Source organism: Trachemys scripta, chromosome 18 (assembly GCF_013100865.1).
Source record: "Trachemys scripta elegans isolate TJP31775 chromosome 18, CAS_Tse_1.0, whole genome shotgun sequence".
Lineage (NCBI taxonomy): Eukaryota > Metazoa > Chordata > Testudines > Emydidae > Trachemys > Trachemys scripta.
In genome coordinates, this window is record NC_048315.1 from 21884113 (window position 1) to 21902957 (window position 18845).

Below are 18845 nucleotides of genomic sequence, written 5' to 3' on the forward strand. Positions count from 1 at the left end.
GGGGGGAATTGCCAAAAAGCCGAACATGTCCGGGAAAATGCCGACCGGGCACTTCCCCTCCCGGGCTCCGGCGGCGCAGGGTCCAGAGGCATGGGGGCTGCCCGAAGCCCGTAGCGCTTGGCTCTTAAACAGAGCCGAAGAGTCAGGGGAGGAGCAGAGCCGCCACGGGAGGGGAGTGCCCAGCCGGCATTTTCCCGGACATGTTCGGCTTTTTGGCAATTCCCCCCGGACGGGGGTTTGATTGCTGAAAAGCCGGACATGTCTGGGAAAAACCGGACGTATGGTAACCCTACTTACTAACACTCAGTGGGGGTGTTTTGGTTGGCTGCTCCCAGCACTAAAAGGGGAGGGGTCGATGGGAAATCAGGGGCCTGAGACTGACAGTCCCCAGGAACAATGGGGAGAGGCCAATGCTCCAGATCGGCCTGATTGACAGGGCGGGCAGCTAATCAGAGAGTCAGGAGGCCAGGGGGGTCCCATCCTCCGGGTGAGCTGGAATGGCCTGGGTCAGACAGAGTGGGGCCGAGCTAAGGAGAGAGCAGGGGCCGAGCTGAGCTGGGAGCAGAGCTGCAGCCCCAAAGCCAGAGCACGGCCCAGAGAGAGCAGAGCTGCCCTGGGAGCGGAGCTGCAGCAACCAGAGCCAGGGGGCCCAGACAAGCAGCCCAGGGAGCTGGAGGCAGAGCAGCAGCAGCAGCTAGGGTGACCAGATGTCCCGATTTTATAGGGACAGTCCCGATATTTGGGTCTTTTTCTTATATAGGCTCCTATTACCCCCCACCCCTGTCCCGATTTTTCACACTTGCTGTCTGGTCAGCCTAGCAGCAGCAGCAGAGCTGAGGCCGAGTGGAGCCGGGGCTGGGGCTGGAGCTGGGTGCGGGGAGCAGCTGGGGAGAGCGAGGGGGACCCTGGGCAGTGGGCCCAGTGCAGGGAGACGCCTCAGCCAAGAGGCTCTGCAGGCCAGACTTGGAGGGGGATCGTAACCCTGTCAGGGCGGGGGCGACGCTGGGAAAAAGGGTCCTGCCACCTAGAGCCTGAGAGCGTGTGGCCACCGCCCGAGCAAGTGTCCAACCCGCAGCGTCTCTGCAGCACAGCCAGGGCCTGAGAAGGAGCCTGGGACCTACAAGGAACAGACTGTGACCTGCCCTGACGCTCCAGAGACACTGGTTGTGATGTTTCCTGCCACAGAGCGGGGTGATGTGTTTTCCTTTAACCTTTCCCATTTTTCCTTATTCTTTTTTTAAATTGTTAATTAAACAACTTGCATTTGTTTTAAATTGTATGCAATGATCAGTTGGTCAGGGAGGTGCCTAGTGCAGAGAGAGTACCCCAGAGTGGGGACACCCTAGCCCCTGTCCTGGGTGACCACAGCAGGGTTGGGGGTCGAGCCCCCCAGGAATCCTTGGCCCAGCCTTGTCGGGGTTTACGAGGACTCTGCCAGACAGGAGAGTGGAAGGGGAGTCCTCAAGGGCAGGGAGGCCTCTGGGTAAAGGAAGTGGGAGCGAGGACTCAGATCCTTTCGCTAGCCCACTTCACCGGGGTAGTGCAGAAGCCAGGAATAGGTCCCCACAATAGCGGGACCATTCCCCCGCTTACACTGGTGCAGGGTTTTCCATGGCACCACATCCAGGATTCAGTTCACCCTCTCTCTCTCTCCATTGCAGATCTCACCGATGAAATGTACACTGACATCCTGTGGTGGCTGAGAGGTTGGTGTCTCACCTCATTTCGTACAGAATCTTAGATTCAGGGGTTGCTTTGTTTTAATGGTTAGAGCTCAGAGATCTCTCCCTCCCTGGTTGTTGGTTTCCCTTTCTCTAAGGCTCCCTTGCCCCACACGTTATCGTCTCACGAAGAAATTGCAACCAGAATCCCAAGTTGCTATTTTTGTAGAACCTGCATCTGACGAAGTGGGTATTCGCCCACGAAAGCTCATGCTCCAATATGTCTGTTAGTCTATAAGGTGCCATAGGACTCTTTACACAAACACGGTGTTTTGCTTATGCATGGCTAAACCCTGAATCACAGACTGCATTAAAGATGGATTTTAAGCTTTTGTGGCCTGTGATCTTTTTGGGGTTCTTCCCTGGGGCATCTTTCTCCATCTATGAGGCCTCTGCAGCCAAGGGATGGAGGGTGTGATCAGGTGCTTCTGAAGCTGAAATTTCTACTACAAAAGCCAGCAGGTGAATTTTGGCTGGTGTCTAAACCCAGCATTACACCCCCGGTCTGCTGAGCTTTCAGACAAGGGAGGATGGCTGCCTTGCTGGGTAGGATGCGGGGTGACAGCAGATAGCATCTTCCCCACAGCTTTCCCTTGGCTGTCTGTTTGATCCGTCAGCAGCTGCCTGGGTGTTTTTGGAGTGCATGTCGCTGAGTGGTGCAGTAACCTGTATTCGTCTCTCTCCTTCCCTCCTGCTTTGTTCTCCACCTGCTTCCAAATCCTCGCTCTCCTCCCTGCACGTGGCTCCTCTGCCAAACTCCCATGTCACCAGATGAAGAGGTAAGAGATCCCTTGGCATGGCACTTCTCTCCTGCTTGTAGCCCCTTGCCTGGTCAGGCCCCACTTCTCCAGGGTCTCCCCGGTGAGAGACGAGAGCTGGGCAGGTGGGTTCCTGGGCCCTCTCAGCTCTCCTGGACAGCACTCTTCCCATTTACCCACCCTGGCAAGGAGCAGGGCATCTGGGCAGCTGCTGTCAGCTCCATGGTTCAGGCCTCCAGCATACCCTTTTGTCACCTCACAGCACCCCCTGCTGTCCTCTGAGCAGCCCTGCATACAGCCCCTCACCTGAGTTTCCCTTCTTGGCACCGCAAATAAACACCACACAGGGTTTTTCCAGTCCCATCATGACAGCCCTCTTTAGGGTCTGACACATTAAATGAAAGTTCAGAGCTGAACACAGAAATCTTCCCTCCAGCCTGGTACAGCCCAAGCTCCCCTGGTCTGGTCAGTGTCCTTCCTAGGGTGACCAGACAGCAAGTGTAAAAAATCGGGACAGGGATGGGGGGTAATAGGCACCTATACATGCCAAAGTTCCAAATATCTGGACTGTCCCTATAAAATCAGGACATCTGGTCACCCTAGTCCTTCTTGCCTTAGCAGGCTACTCCCAGCCCTTCCTAGCCGGAGCATCTCCCCTGGGCTCAGGATCTTCCCTGCCGAAACCTCCCTCCCTCACTGCAGTCTCCTGAGCTTCCTCCCTGACGGCAGCCACCTTCTGCTCTTTGTGGGCAATGGCCTGGTGGGCTCATTCCGTAATCCGGGTTGGCTTGGCCCCAACCTCTCCAGCACAAGCAAACTGCCCTGTCACACTCAGAGCGAGTGCCCTGCTTCGCCAACGCTGCCACGTATGCTCGCTGGCCTGGGCACCTGGAAGATGTACCCTGGGGTCTGGACACCTTCTGGGCTTCGCTGAATTCACCTCTCTGACTGAGGAAGGGAAACTTACCATCTCTGCCCTGGATCCCCCACAATGGGGGGCATGAACAGCACAGGGCCCCTGCCAAGGCTCTGGGAACGAGAGCGGGATGAATCTTTTCTGCCCAAGCTCAAAGGTGCACACAACTCGCTGGCTTTCAGGGCTTGTTACGCGCTGGAAACCCTACATTGGCAGCCTGTTTCCTGCCCTAGGTTAGAGAGAGGTGGGCAGGCTCTGAGTCACCCTGACAACAGCGGGGAGTCTCCTCTGAAGGGCTGCCCTGGGCAGTGAAGGGTTCTGTGCTCTGGGCTATGTAGGCATCTGTGTAACAATGCATTGGCTCAGCAGATGCCACTGTTGAGTGCCAATAGACCAGATGCTGGCTGGCTACAGCAGGTGTCAGTCGGGTGTGTGCCTTGCACAGGTGCAGCTAAACAGGGGGTTGCTCCTAGGGACTGGAAGGACTGCATAAGGTGAGGGGCTTCTGTGGGGGAGAGCAGCTGCCCAGGAGGGTGTGTTGTGTGATGTGCATGGCGGGGGTTACACAACCTGGCAGCCAGGCCTGGCATTGCTGGGCTGGGATTGCATGGGAACGAGAGGACACTGCTGCATGTGGCCAAGACAGGGAGGGGAGCCCATTGTCTGGCAGCGTGAGGCCTTCCACACAGTGTGGGAATGTGATCTGCTGCTGCCCCAAAGCCCCTGGGCAGTGAGAGTGGTTCCAGGTCTAATGGTGAGCGGGAACATCAGCCGCTAGGGCTGGTCAGTCACTCTGGAAAGTGGTCAGAACAAACACAGCACAGCCTTTGTGTTCTGAGGCTGAGCCTCGGGCAGGTTTGCCATTCTGCAAGATTTGCCAAATAGTTTGGGCAGATAATTTCCAGCCCAATGGGTGCTTGCTGTTTGTGTTGTGTGGTTGGTCACCTCAGACACTTGGTTTGTTTCTGCTCCCTGTTTGGATGAACAAAACATTTTCAACAGGAGAACACGGAACAGTGCACTTTCTGGTGGATTTCCCTACGAACGATGTGTGCGAAAATCTGTGACAGTTCCAGCATTCACAAGCGTTTATGTAATCCCTGGGGTTGTCTAAATGCTCAGGAATAACGAATAATGGTGCCCCTTGGCTCCTCATTGTTATTCACAAAACTATCCACTAATTAGCTTTTTAATTATTTGCTCTTTCTAAGATCTGCCCTGTGGGCCAATGCTGGGACACGATTTTGTTACACAGAGGATTTTAAAGGAGCGTATCGATACAGTTTGCAAAGCTGTCATCCTTGGAGTTGGATATAATTTGCAACAGGGCTTCATGCCCTCCTGTCACTAACAACTGCCTGGAGAACTGGGGATAGAACAGGTGCCCACATCTCAGAATGGACCATGACCATTGGTACTAGTTGACCCCCGTCATCGGTCTCAGGAGAGACAGGAGTTAATGGGTCACAGTTCTCTCATCTCATTGGATGTGGAGCTCTAGTTCAGGATTGGGGCAGGCTGGTGGGGCAGCATGGAGAAGCCTTTGCATAGAGGGCTTAGATGCTAAGGCTGCCAGCTGGCATGTTTCACCAGCACTCCCCCTGTAGAAAGTGAGGGGAGAACCCAGCTGTGTCTGGTATCACATGTGCAGAGAAACACAAACACGCACACTCTCACCCTGGCTCAGCAAAAACACAGACAGTGAGAGCTAGCTAATTCTGCAGGGAACAGATTCTGGGAGCGAAGGGTCCAGGGGGAATTCGGGGAGTTTAAGCACAGGCTTTGCTGTGAGGCCTTCATACGAACCCCGGCTGTCAGCACACTTAGAATGAGTTAGTGAACGTGACTGAAGCTCTAGTGACTGTCACAATCTGGCTACCTTCATCGTATTTCCACCTTTAATCGTAGATGTGCTTCCCCTTTGCAGGGTGCGCTGTCACACTACAGGGTGTGCTGTCATACTCTACAGGAACACTACAGGGTGCACAACAGGGCACGCTGTCACACACTGCAGGGCGTGCTGTCATACTACAGGATGCGCTGTCTCACACTGCAGGGCGTGCTATCACACTACAGGGCGCGCTGTCACACTCTGCAGGGTGTGCTGTCATACCACAGGGTGCACTGTCACACACTGTAGGAAGCACTGCAGGGCATGCTGTCACACTACAGGGCATACTGTCACACACTGCAGGGCGCACTGCAGGGCATGCTGTCACACTACAGGGCACACTGTCACACACTGCAGGGCGCACTGCAGGGCGTGCTGTCACACTACAGGGCAAGTATCAGAGGGGTAGCCGTGTTAGTCTGAATCTGTAAAAAGCAACAGAGGGTCCTGTGGCACCTTTGAGACTAACAGAAGTATTGGGAGCAGATGTACGACTTGCATCTGAAGAAGTGAGGTTCTTACCCACGAAAGCTTATGCTCCCAGTACTTCTGTTAGTCTCAAAGGTGCCACAGGACCCTCTGTTGCTTACTACAGGGCATGCTGTCACACTGCAGGGCGCACTGTAGGGCGTGCTGTCACACTACAGGGCACGCTGTCACACACTGCAGGATGCGCTGTTACACACTGCAGGGTGCACTGCAGGGTAGACTGCTGTCACACTACAGGGTGTGCTACATGGGGCACTGTTAGACACTGCAGGGCATGCTGTCACACTACAGGGTGCGCTACAGGGCATGCTGTCACACACTGCAGGGCACGCTGTCACACATTGCAGGGCGCACTGTAGGGCATGCTGTCACGTTACAGGGCATGCTGTCACACACTGCAGGGTGCACTGCAGGGTAGACTGCTGTCACACTACAGGGTGTGCTACATGGGGCACTGTTACACACTACAAGGTGCGCTGTCACACACTGCAGGGCATGCCGTCACACTACAGGGTGAGCTGTAATACTCTACAGGCACATTACAGTGTGCGTTACAGGGCACGCTGTCACACACTGCAGGGCGTGCTGTCACTCTGCAGGGCGTGCTGTCACGTTACAGGGCTTGCTGTCACAGTACAGGGCATGCTGTCATACACTGCAAGGCGTGCTGTCACATTGCAGGGCATGCTGTCACACACTACAGGACGCACTGTAGGGAGTGCTGTCACATACTTCAGGGCGCGGTACAGGAAACACTGTCACACACTACAGGGCGCACTGTCATGAACTACAGGGTGGACTGCTTTCATACTACAGGGCATGCTACATGGGGCACTGTCACACACTGCAGGGCGTGCTGTCACACTACAAGATGTGCTACAGGGCATGCTGTCACACACTGCAGGGCACACTGCAGGGCGTGCTGTCACACTACAGGGTGCGCTGCCATTCTCTACAGGCACACTACAGGGTGCACTACAGGGCACGCTGTCACACTACAGAGCATACTGTCACACACTGCAGGGCGTGCCGTCACACTACAGGGTGCGCTGTTACACTCTACAAGCACACTACAGGGTGTGCTACAGGGCACGCTGTCACACACTGCAGGGCGTGCTGTCACACTACAGGGTGCGCTGTTACACTCTACAAGCACACTACAGGGTGTGCTACAGGGCACGCTGTCACACACTGCCGGGCGCACTGCAGGGCACTCTGTCACGCACTGCAGGGCGCGGTACAGGGACCACTGTCACACACTACAGGCTGCACTGTCATGCACTACAGGGTGGACTGCTGTCACACTACAGGGCGTGCTACATGGGGCGCTGTCACACACTATAAGGCACACTGTCATGCACTCTAGGGTGTAATGCAGGGCGCACTGTCTACTATCTACTATCACTATCACGCTGTCACACACTCCCAGGAGTGCTGTCTGTCCTGCCATCCTCATGACCCCTCCTCATTCCTCTCTCTGCCGAGCGTTGCCAGTAAACTTGTGGCTCTGGGCCTGGTTCTGCTTTGTCTGACACCAGCTGGAAAACGGACTCGATGGGACCTAATTAAGGTCTTTTCCATCCAGTTATTGCTGAACATTCCGTAGGCTGCATCTCGGAGGGTCCCGTATTTGCCAGTCCCCTGTGCCACCGCACTGCCAGTGCTGCCATCACCCCAGCACCACCTGGACTAAAATTCTCTGCCAGGCCTTCATCTCCGCTCGCCTTGCCACGGCACATCCATTGTTTAAAACCCTTTGTAAATTTGCTAAGCCTTTCTCTACTCCCCTTCCCACTCTCTCAATCCATCCAGCACTGGCCTCTTCTCTAACAACAAAGAGTCTGGTGGCACCTTAAAGACTAACAGATTTATTTGGGCATAAGCTTTCGTGAGTAAAAACCTCACTTCTTCGGATGCACCAGACTCTTTGTTGTTTTTGTAGATACAGACTAATACGGCTACCCCCTGATACTTGGCCTCTTCTCTGTTCACACTGCGTGGGGCCCTCCTCCTCTAGTGCCCATGCCTGCCATCCCCAACAGCCTGCCTGCCTGCCCATACATTTCCACCGCCCTGACTCTGAGGGCTCTCTGGGACAGCTCTCTTCCTCCGCTCTTTGTTCTCTCTGGTAGAGCATGCTCCACATGCACAGCCCTGGGTGCACTTCCAGCCAAAGATGGCAAATTAACGTCTCCATCGGAGCAGGGAGAGCCAGAAACATGCAGCTGCCCCTGAACTCCCAGCTCTTATCTCAAACAAAACCAACTGCCTTTCTAGCCGGCTCCCTTCAGGCAAAGATCAGGGTGAACACCTGCTCTGAGCCCCAAAGGCCAGTGAGCTCGGGCTCGGGCAGCCAGGGCAGCCTGTGCCTAGCCCCCCACACCACATAGCTGCCTCTCTTGTTACCCAAGAAGCCAGCCCAGCCAGACAGGGACTTGCAGTTGTTGTAGTTGACACTGGTTCCCTCAACCGTTAAGTGCTCTGGGTCCTCCCAGACATGGAGATTTCCTGAGCCCCAAAGCTGGGTGGATGTGGGGCCCCCCGAGAGACAGAGCTCAGGGAGCTCATCTCTCCTGGGGATGAGGCCCTTTCTCTGTAGCTTGTGCTACAAAGGAGTGTGGCAGCATGGCCAGAGCAGTGACCATGTTTCCGTCTAGGCTGCAGCCCCACCCAGGCCGTGTCCTTGAGCAGTTCGGACCTGCTGTCTGGACTGCAGCCCTAGTAGCTCCACTTCAGTGCTGGTGCCCTGGGCAGTAAGGCAGCTGAACGTCCCGTTAATTATGTAAACTCTTCTGAGGGCGGGGCAGCGCTGGGGTGAGGCTTGGCCTGCTCACGTGGGGTGGGACGGGTGAGCACTGGACATACGGAACTGGAGGGGTGGGGAGGGCACGTGGCTCAGGCTTCTGGTGCTGGGGCTAGCCTAGAAATGATAAAATGGCTCCCGAGGTGTAACTGGATTCCTGTGAACTTGAGATGCTCAGGTGGAGGTTTGTCTAGGGAGTGTGTGGAATTCCCCAGATTGGGAAGGGGTGCGTGGAGCGACGGGCTCCAGGCAAGGCAAGAGCCTGCTGTTTTGTACAAATACTAGTGTGATTTCTTCCGCCCACCCCGAAAGGCCCGGATTCAACCCCTGAAATGGCCAGGATGTCTCTATATATGCAGCCCCAGTTCATTACCCATCTCCCCCTCATGCCAGGACTTGGCCCCTTTCCTTACAGCAACTGACTTAGGAAGGCTCTTTATCAGGGAGAGGGCTGGGAACCCTTCTTTAACCCCACGGCTTCACTTGGATGATGGTAACGTTCCTCTGATCACTCAGAACTTGCAGAAAAGAGAGACACCAAAACTACAGCCTCTAATAACTGAAATCTCCAAAAATAGTGCCCCCCCCAGGTGGTGCTCAGCGAGGATAAAGCAAGCAGATCTCGCAGCCACCCATGTGTGACATCAGCACTGCCAGCACATGCCATGGGACTGGCTGTGGAACACCTGTAGCCTGTCACACCATAAGGAATAGAGGGGCGTGGCTTATCAAACCTGATTCTCAGGGTCTCTTCTCAAGGTGTGGATTAAATAAACCACTTTAAAAACCCAAGGAAACTGGAAAACAAATGTTATCCCATGCAGCCATGTAAGGAACTGTGCACACGGCTCATCAGGTGTTAGACCCTGAACGTTCACATCCCCACCACAGATCTCAACACTGGATCTCCAGGAGAAATTGTTCTTCCCTGTGTGGACCAGCCACTAGTGAGGGATGTGACACACCCCTTTCCAGTGGGTTACACAAGACAGCAGTAGAATCCTGGATTCCATCCTCAGGTCTGGGTGGGGAGTGGTGTAGAGTGGTTAGATGTAGTCTAGCTGAAGCACATAAATCTGGCACTGCCAAGCTATCAGGGCCGGCTCTAGCTTTTTTGCTGCCCCAAGCAGCAAAAAAAAGCGCCGCCCCCCCGAGGCTCCCCGCCCAGCGCCGCCGGCAGCCCCCCCGAGCCCCCCCCCCCCCGCGGAATGCCGCGCCGCGCTCCCCCCCCGCCGCCCCTTACCAGGTGCCGCCCCAAGCATGTGCTTGGGTGCCTGGTGCCTGGAGCCGGCCCTGCAAGCTCCTATAAGGCAGTGCACATGAGCACCTGAGCCTAGAGTGGCCGTATCAGTGACCTGGCTTCGCTTCTCAGTTCTGCCTGCAGTGACTTTGAGCCAAGTCTCCATTCACTTCTTTGTAAAATGGTGATTGCTGTGACTGACTTGGAAGGCTGGGATCTGAGGTGCACAGAAATAGAACCAGCAGTCAGTAGAGGTGGGACTAAAGTGCCTGGCTTCCTGGCTGGCAGGAATGTCCAATGCATTTGGTGGGCTTTGTCGCTCTGCCATGGCTGGGGAACAGGCAGCCTGCATTAGCTCCTGCACGGAACATTTCACAAAGTCCCGTGCACTGGAGAGCTCTGAATACAAACCCACAGCTTGTCCATCAAGTCATTGCTGAGTGTGTTTGGAGTGGACATTAACAGACAGACCATTACAGCTCCAATCTGCAAATAACCTCTCCGATAAACCTCAGACCTGCTACCTAGGAACGTCCTCTGGGAGGAGCCGGCGTGGTGGGGTTGGCATGTGGAAAGGAGCACATGGCAGAAAGGCAGAGCACATGGGGAACAGGATGGAGGAGGAAGCACCGGCAAGGGGCAGTGAAACTGCAGTCTCGACCAAGGGCCAACCTGGCCCAGCTGCCACTGGCCTGGAAGTCCGGGCTCCCCTGGAGGAAACCTTTCCTCCTCTGTGCACCTCGCCCCTGTGACTTCCTCTCAGACACGTTGGTTCTCATGGTCTAACACTCACAGTGAGCCATGGACTCAAAGCAGCCACTGGTTTGGGTGCTTGGGTTCCAGGGCGTTTGAGCGAAAGCAGTGGGCACTTTTGACTATCTTGGCCTTGGCGATTTGCTAGGACCCTGTGGGTTAAGGAAACAGACGTGTTTGGTGTTTTAAACACGTCCTGTGTCCACATGGAAACATTTACAACTTGTAAACCACAGGAGCGTGTTGGTGGCTCCCCGCTGATGGGCGTGGGCATGAGGAGGCGCTTAGCATCAGATGTGGTGCTGCAGAACACGCTGTGACCCCGGGCAGCGTGACCAGTGTTTGAGTTGTCCAGACCTTGGTGTGCCACGATCTCCGGTGGCAGAGCCAGTGAGCTAGTCTGCTCTGGGCATTAGAGCAAGACAATGGCCGCCTGGAATGCAGCAATGTGTGCAGGACCCTGCTGCGCACAGGCAGGCGCGGGGTTAATCGGTCCTTGCACTCTGGATAGGACATTCCGGGTTGGGTTCTTCCCGTCTTGTTTTGGTTTGGAGAATAAAAGCCGTGGCAGCAGCATGGCCTCTTCCCAAAATAACTCAGCCTCCAAAGATAATTATAGCTCTCTAGCCCGTTAGCTGCTGGCTGACGCTCCACTTCCCAAGACACGGCATGAGAATTCTCCCTGCTCTGTCCTCACTAACCCCTTTGCCATGGGCCAGGCCCAGGCACAGGGGAGCTTGGTCACTGCACCCCGGCTGGAGAAGGGAAGGTCCCTTCATCAGCAAGTCTGCTAAAAATGTCAGTCTCTGCCCATCTCTCTCTGCATCCTGCCACCACCAATGTCCCTCGCCTCGGGAGAGCCCACAGAGCATGCCCAGTGCCTGCACTTGGCTCGGAGTGGCAGGCAGCACTCTCTGGTTCTCATTTGCTAGGAAGGGACTCTGCAGAGGAAATGCCAGCTGGATATAGCAGCATCTGCCTAATGGTTCAGGGCACTGGGGCTTCCCCCAGCCATTGGAGCAACCCGCTCAGCTCCACTTCTGCCTCTACTAGGAAGGCTAAACTGATCAGTCAGGTCCCATGCACTACACCCCAGCAGGCACAAGCCCCCTTCTGGGGGGCCAACTGGGCACCTCTGCCCACACCTTCTGCATGTGGGGCGGTGCGTCCCAGAGCCCCACCATCCTGGGGCTGAGAGAGCAGGCACAAAAATCTGTTCCTCTGCAATGGGCCTGGCCAAAGGAAAGCACATTCCTGTAGCCCCCCGAGGCCCAGGCCAGCACTCTCTAGCATCAACAGTCCCGTCTTCTCACAGAGCTCCAGGGAGGTGCTGGGAACCGTGCTGCACTCTGCCTGACTTGGACAGTCTCGCTGAGCTACCCTCCTCCAGGAAACAAACAGACAGGCTACATTCCCTGGAAGCTGTGACCGAAGGAAACCAATTTGGGGTTCTGTTGGGGCTCTCAGGGGAGGGCTCACCAGCAGGAAGTCCTTCCTCCAGAACAGTTCTGGCTGGGGGCCTAGGGGAGAAGGCTCTTTCCTTGCCCAAGGGAACCATTCAGTGTGATTGCAAGTTCCCAGCCCATCTCCCCCTGCAATGCCCACATCTTTCATAATTAGAAGCAGTCTCCGAAGAAAGTTGGCCCCTGCAGCAGCACGGCACCCCTAACACTCCATTGAGCATCACTTGTTTACAACTCAGGGGAGAAGTTCACCCAGCAAGTCTCCGATCCCACATGGGCCCGGCCCAGTCCTGCTTAGCTTCTTTCATAGACCAGGGCAGAATGATCGCAGAAACATACTCCTGGTTGGAAGCATTTCCCTCCCTTCTGTCTCACCCTCCTACACTGTGCCTTTGATGCCCTTGGGATTTTAATGCCTTATTTAAAGGCAATGCAGCAGCTCCCTCTCTTACCCCGAGCAGCTGCATCCAGCCATGACCTGCCTCAGACCTTGCACTTTACACAGGGCCCCAGCCGGTTGGCTTATTGTTGGTTGCCTGATGCTTCTGTATGTGAATTTGTGGCCCCATATCTGTCCCTCACTGAGCCGAGGCTGCTAGGCTCATCTCACTAATGTCCAGGAGCAGATTTCCCTCTCCTCCCAAGGGGCGTGTGAACGTTAATCCAGCACTGCAGCGTTGCTGGCCCCTGAAGGGCACACGGAGAGGCAGATGATCTCCTGAAGAGTTTATGAGGGTAATCCTCAGTAATGCCGAGTCTTGGAAGAAAGCACTCGGGGGGGGATTAGAGATTTAGACATCTATAGTCTCCTCCCTCTCCCAGCCTCTCCTAACCCCAGAGCCTGCGTATGTGTGAGCTCTGCCTCTGCAGCCTGTGTGCGTGCATGAGATCCAGGCCAGGGACTAGCTTCATCTCATCACACTTTGTCAGTGAGCTTCTCTGTGTCTTGAGAACTCCCGCTGGAAGGATACAGGCAGAGCCTTGAGTTCAAGAATACGATTGTCCCCGGGGCCCAGCAGGGTGGGGCTGGCAGCACAGAGAGCGGAATGGAGTTTATCCCTCACCCTAGAGGGGCGCTGTGACCAGCGGGGCATACAGAGATCTCAGACTTCAACACTGCAGACGAGGAGGTCCTGCCCATGCTGTAGCCTTAGCTGGGGCAGGAGCTGGGCAAACGTCAATGCAAACGTTCTCGCCAAGCAAATCTGCCTGTTTCCAGTGAGTATAAGTGCCCCTGAACTACAGCCATTTTCTTAAATGTTTCTATTTTCTGATCAAATGGTGTCAAGGCTGAATCCCCACTCTGGCACTCCGAGTGCAGAAGGTGGGGGCCTGCAAGGATTCTAAAAATTAATACTGGCCACTCCAGGCTTATATTAAACTCCCAAGGTTACAGCTTTTCTCTGACCTTGGCTGGGTAAATGCTGCCACCACCCAAAGGAAAAAAAAAAAAAAACCTTGGACCCAGTAAGGAGCACTTGGGAATTCCTCCGTGTGGGGTACCCTCAAGCCCTTTCACCCCACTCCAGGGAAGAGCTGAGAAAGAAAACAAAGGAAATTAGCTGTTACCACCAGTTAATTAAACAACATGTACACAAACCTCTTAGGACACCAAAAATCCAATCCTGTTCTTAAAAAAGGTAAATTTTATTAAAAACAAAAAGGAAGAAAATACATCGGGAACTTAGGCTTTTGCTAGATTTTAAAAGAGCAATTCCAAAAATTAAACACCCAAACTAGCTTTCTTGGGGGGTTCAGCTTAAAGCTTACAAGCAAACAAAAGTATCTGGGGTTAGCACAAAGGAGATCCACGAGCCAAAATAAAGAAATAAACCTGATTGTGTCTATCTAAACATTCCCTGTCCCAATGATTCCTTCTAGGTATAGAAGATAATTTTTCATACCTGGTTCAAACCTTACACAGCATTCCTGCTTATAGCATTGCTGCTCCGTGCCCCTGTAGCCCAGAGAGAACAACAGACAAAGGGAAAGTTTCTTTCCCAATTTTAAAAAGTTCTACCTTCCCATTGGCTCTTTTGGTCAGGTGCCCACTTCGTTTTCTTTACCTGGGGGACTTTTTAACCCTTTACAGGTAAAGCAAGCAGAGAACAATCACCAAGAAGGATTTTGCAGCTAACTGGTTGGCTGGGTGTCCATAAAAGGGAGCTATCCCTCCCCCCCTTCATTTATCACAAATGGGATGCACAATATTTGGTCTGTGTGGATGGTTGCAAAGAAAGACAGAATAATGCCCTGAACTAGCCACACGGGCTAGAGGAGCGAGCATGGAAGTCAGAACTCTCTGCCCCCCTCTGCCCTGGCCCTGAGACCACTGGGCACATAGCTAGCACTTGGCAAATGCTAGGAAGTAGAGAAATATCCTTATCCCCATTTTACAGAGGGGAAACTGAAGTTCACAGAGGCTACGTGCTTTGTCCAAGGCCACTCAGCCAGTCTCAGTCACACGCACTAGACTTTAAGGCCAGGAGGGACCATCGTGATCATCTCATCTGACCTCCTGCACATTGCGGGCCACAGAACCTCACCCGGCCACTCCTGTGATAGACCCTGAACCTCTGGCTGTGTTACTGAAGTCCTCAAATCATGGTTTAAAGACTTCAAGTTACAGAGAATCCACCGTTGACACTAATTTAAATCTGCAAGTGACCCATGCCCACGCTGCAGAGGAAGGTGAAAAATCCCCAGGGTCTCTGCCAATCTGACCTGGGGGAAAATTCCTTCCTGAACCCCAAATACAGTAATCAGTTAGCCCCTGAGCATGTGGGCAAGATCCAAAAGGAGGATACCTGGAAAAGAATTCTCTAGTAACTCAGAGCTCTCCCTAGCTAGCATCCCATCGCTGGCCAATGGGGATATTTGCTACTGACAGTCGCCAATGGGCAACATGCCATTGTAGGCAGTCCTATCATACCATCCCCTCCATAAACTTACCAAGCTCAGGCTTGAAGGCAGTTAGGTTTTTTGTCTCCACTGCTCCTCCTGAAAGGGTGTTCCACAGCTTCACTCCTTCGCCTCATTTCAAGCCATTACCAGAACAAGCCCATTCTTCATCCACTCCTCTACCATGCGGTTAGCTTCACCTTTCACTTGTGGCAAATAGCATTGTCCTCATTTTACGGATGGAGAAACCGAGGAACAGAAGGGCTACATTACACTGTGGGCTAGCGCAGTGTTTCTCAATGACTGGTCCATGGCCCGGCGCCGGTCCCTGGGATCTCCCTGACACAGTTTAGGAAGGCAGCAAGCTGGTCCCTGGTATCAAAAAGGTGGAGAAACACTGGTTTTTGTGTTTCAGAGTAGCAGCCGTGTTAGTCCGCAAAAAGAAGAACAGGAGTACTTGTGGCACCTTAGAGACTAACAAATTTATTAGACTACAGCCCACTTCTTCGGATGCATACTGTTTTTTGTGGACATAGATATGGCCTACTCCTCCCCAACACCCGAAAGTTCCAACTAGAGAAGAGGCAGCTTTCTCAGCAAAGCTCCAGCACTGCATCCTGGAGCACCTTCCTGAAGGGAGATATTAACAATCCCCACCCGCAAGGCGCCCAGAAGCTCTGGGCTGGATTCTGTCACTCTCCCAGCATCTCCGGTTCCTCCATTGATGAAACTGCATTAAACTCGACCAGAGATGGCAGTATGTTTTGTCTCCTCACATTCTGGCTCTGCTACCTTGGCGAAATCAGTCCAGAGGCAACTGATTGTTGGTGGAGTGGACAGAAACTTCCTGAGTGTTAGAAACACTCGACTCTCTGACTGAGCACAGGCTTTCCCAGAACGGCCACTCCAGGAGTGGTTCTGCTGGACACATCTTGGCAGATATGACGCTTGTGCTTCTACCACTTCCCTGGCACAGGAATGTAAAAACGCCCCCGCTTCAGTGAGTCAGACTGGGAGCAAGCGACAGCCACTATCATTCCTGTCTCTGCTGCCATTTTGTGTCCCATCTGCCATCTGCACAGCAGTAACCCGCAGGGGGCAATGCCCAGGAAGGGAATGTCCAAATGCCAAGTCTCCAGTCCCACACCACAGCTCAGAGCCAGAGCACACCAGCACTGTGGCCTAGGAAGCGGAGCAGTGTTGCTGAGGATCTGGATGGGGCACTCATATCTGTCAGGAATGGCATGGGGAGAAAAGGCTAAGATGAGCACAACTGGTTATCTTGGTCTGGCCTGGGGTCATTTCAGGAAGAAGAGGTGACAGGCTCACGCACTTTGCCTGACCCTGTATCATGGAAATCTGGCTGGATGATTCAGCTGGGCCAGAGCTGACCTGGTTGCATCCAGCCAAGAAATCATGCACCATAAAGGGTGATCCCTCCGACCACTGGGCTTGGCAGTCACTGGTTGGGGAAAGAAGAGGTCAGGCCGTCTCCACACAGGATGATCCCCATTGTACAGATGTGAAACTGAGGCACAGATAGACTAAGTACCTAGCCCAAGGTCACACAGGATGTTTGTGGCAGAGCAGGGAATTGGACCTGGGTCTAATGTGCTAACCACTGGACCACCCTTCCTCTGCAATATATGGCAACACCCATGAAAGCAGAGCATGTTACCTAGGCTAGTGCATTCCAACAATGATTTCATCATCCTGTGTGGAGACGGCCTGACCACCTCTTTCCCCAAGCAGGGACTGCCAAGCCCGGTGGTCGGAGGGATCTTTGGGAAAGCCGCTGCCTTGGGCTGGACTCAGAGGGTGCGGTCAGAGAGCCCAGAACCTGAGGGTAGCAGACCTCTCTTGTGGTGGAATAGGGACATTAAGGAACCACGAGATGAGACCTGACTCAGCAACCTTTGTCCTGCATCCTCTTGGCTGGTTTCTCTTCCACGGGAAGCTCTCCCGGTTTGCAATGTGCCGGGTACATTTAGGGCTCTGCTAAACAATTGTTAATTGGGAGATTTCTCAAGTGCTCAGGAGGACTGTCTCCAAAATCTCACCTCGGCCCTTTTCATGCGTATGGCCAAAATGGGCCCTGTGATGGCCTCCCACCCCCGCCATAGCGCTGCCCAGTAACTGGTGCTCTGGAGCAATCCGTGCGGGCGCTGGAGGCGGGGGCTGATAGACCGGGGTAACATTTCCAAGGCCGGCCTGACGTGGGGGCTAAGGCCAGTTTCAGGAGCGAGCGCAGCACTGATCGGCATTGGGGGTTAGGCGCCCACACGCCAACTGCTGCTTTTGAAAACTCCCGCTGGAGGCTCAGACGAGAGATGGCTCCTCCTGTGCGGACGACCAAGGAGCGGCTCCCACCGCCGCCTGGAGCCCCCGAAGCGGGGGCAGAGTCTGGCGTGTCCCCGGACCTCTGGGCAGGACGCCGGCCGGGCGCGACGACGGGGAGCCAGGGGCCCTCGGAAGGAGGCAGGTAGGGGCGCGCCGTGCGGGTGACCAGCTCCGCCCGTGCAGCTCGCCCCCTCCCTCCGAGCCTCCGCAAGGCGAGAGCCGAGCCGAGCCGGGCCGGGCCGGGCGGTGCGATTGCGGGCCGGCTGCGCCCCCCCCTGCGCCCCCTCCGCGCCACGTGACCCACTGACTGCAGCCAGCAACGCCAAGGTGCCCCTCCTCCCCTGCGCTGCGCTCCGCTCCGAGCCTGCCGGAGCAGCCTGTGCGCGGTCCCCGGGAGCCGCCGGAGCTGCGCCATGGTGAGCCTGGGTTCTCGGCCGGGGGCCTGGGGGCGCGGGGCAGGGCGCTGGGGGTCCTACCTGCAGTCACACCCGCCCCGTGCCCTTTGCGGGAGCCAGGCGCTGCTCGCTGCCCTGGCACCGCTCAGGTGGGGATGCGCTGCGGCAGCGGGCTCCATCCCGGCCGGGGAGCGCTGGGGCCGCTTGGCCGGGCTTGCTCGGAGGCGGAAAGTGCCGGCTGGGGTCCCCTGGCTAGAGCCGGGCGGGGGCGCGGCCAGTGAGTGTGGGTCCGCCCGGCGCCGGGCTGGGCTCGCAGAAGCTGGAGGCGAAGCAGAACAAGGGGCCAAGGTCCTTGCTCTACCCCGGCCCGCTGGCAGCCGCGGGGCCAAGCCGCGGGCAGCTTCTCACCTGTCAGGACTCCCGCCGCAGCGGTCAGAGCCCCCCACCCCTCCAGCCACCTGCTGGGACCCTGGGCCGGAGGAACACGCAGGGACAGATCAGCGCTAGCCCCATGCAATGGACGCTGTAGCTGGGCCCAGCCCAGAGAGCAGGGAGAGAGACGTGCTGAGTACAGGGATGGGACTCACACCCCGAGGTCAGTGCCACCTTTCACACTGACTCCCGTCCCTGCTAGGCTCATGGCACACACACGTCTGTCCTCACCCGAAACACTCCGGGGGCAGGGCCCATGCGAGAGAAACAGTCACAGAGATCAGCCCGCGGGGCACGACGTGACACCCCCTCCGCCCCGTGACGAACCACAGGAGAGAGTCAAGTATCAGAGGGGTAGCCGTGTTAGTCTGAATCTGTAAAAAGCAACAGAGGGTCCTGTGGCACCTTTGAGACTAACAGAAGTATTGGGAGCATAAGCTTTTGTGGGTAAGAACCTCTCTTCTTCAGATGCAAGTAATGGAAATCTCCAGAGGCAGGTATATATCAGTATGGAGATAACCAGGTTAGTTCAATCAGGGAGGGTGAGGTGCTCTGCTAGCAGTTGAGGTGTGAACACCAAGGGAGGAGAAACTGCTTCTGTAGTTGGATAGCCATTCACAGTCTTTATTTAATCCTGATCTGATGGTGTCAAATTTGCAAATGAACTGGAGCTCAGCAGTTTCTCTTTGGAGTCTGGTTCTGAAGTTTTTTTGCTGTAAGATGGCTACCTTTACATCTGCCAT

At 55.1% G+C, this 18845-nt stretch overlaps 1 protein-coding gene across 7 annotated transcripts in view; it reads left to right on the forward strand.

Moving 5' to 3' along the window:
- The window catches only part of SEPTIN4 (septin 4), a 91891-nt gene that overhangs the window by 10853 nt on the left and 62193 nt on the right, over positions 1–18845 (forward strand). For 5 of the 7 annotated variants that reach the window (XM_034752496.1, XM_034752501.1, XM_034752500.1 and 2 more), the window contains exon 1: positions 17617–17691. In XM_034752496.1, coding sequence (XP_034608387.1) covers positions 17689–17691 — 3 coding nt within the window. In that variant the 5' untranslated portion in view covers positions 17617–17688. Of the gene's footprint in view, positions 1–1661; positions 1707–2492; positions 2501–17616; positions 17692–18845 lie in introns of those variants that run through there. The other 2 variants (XM_034752497.1, XM_034752502.1) reach the window with 2 other exon arrangements.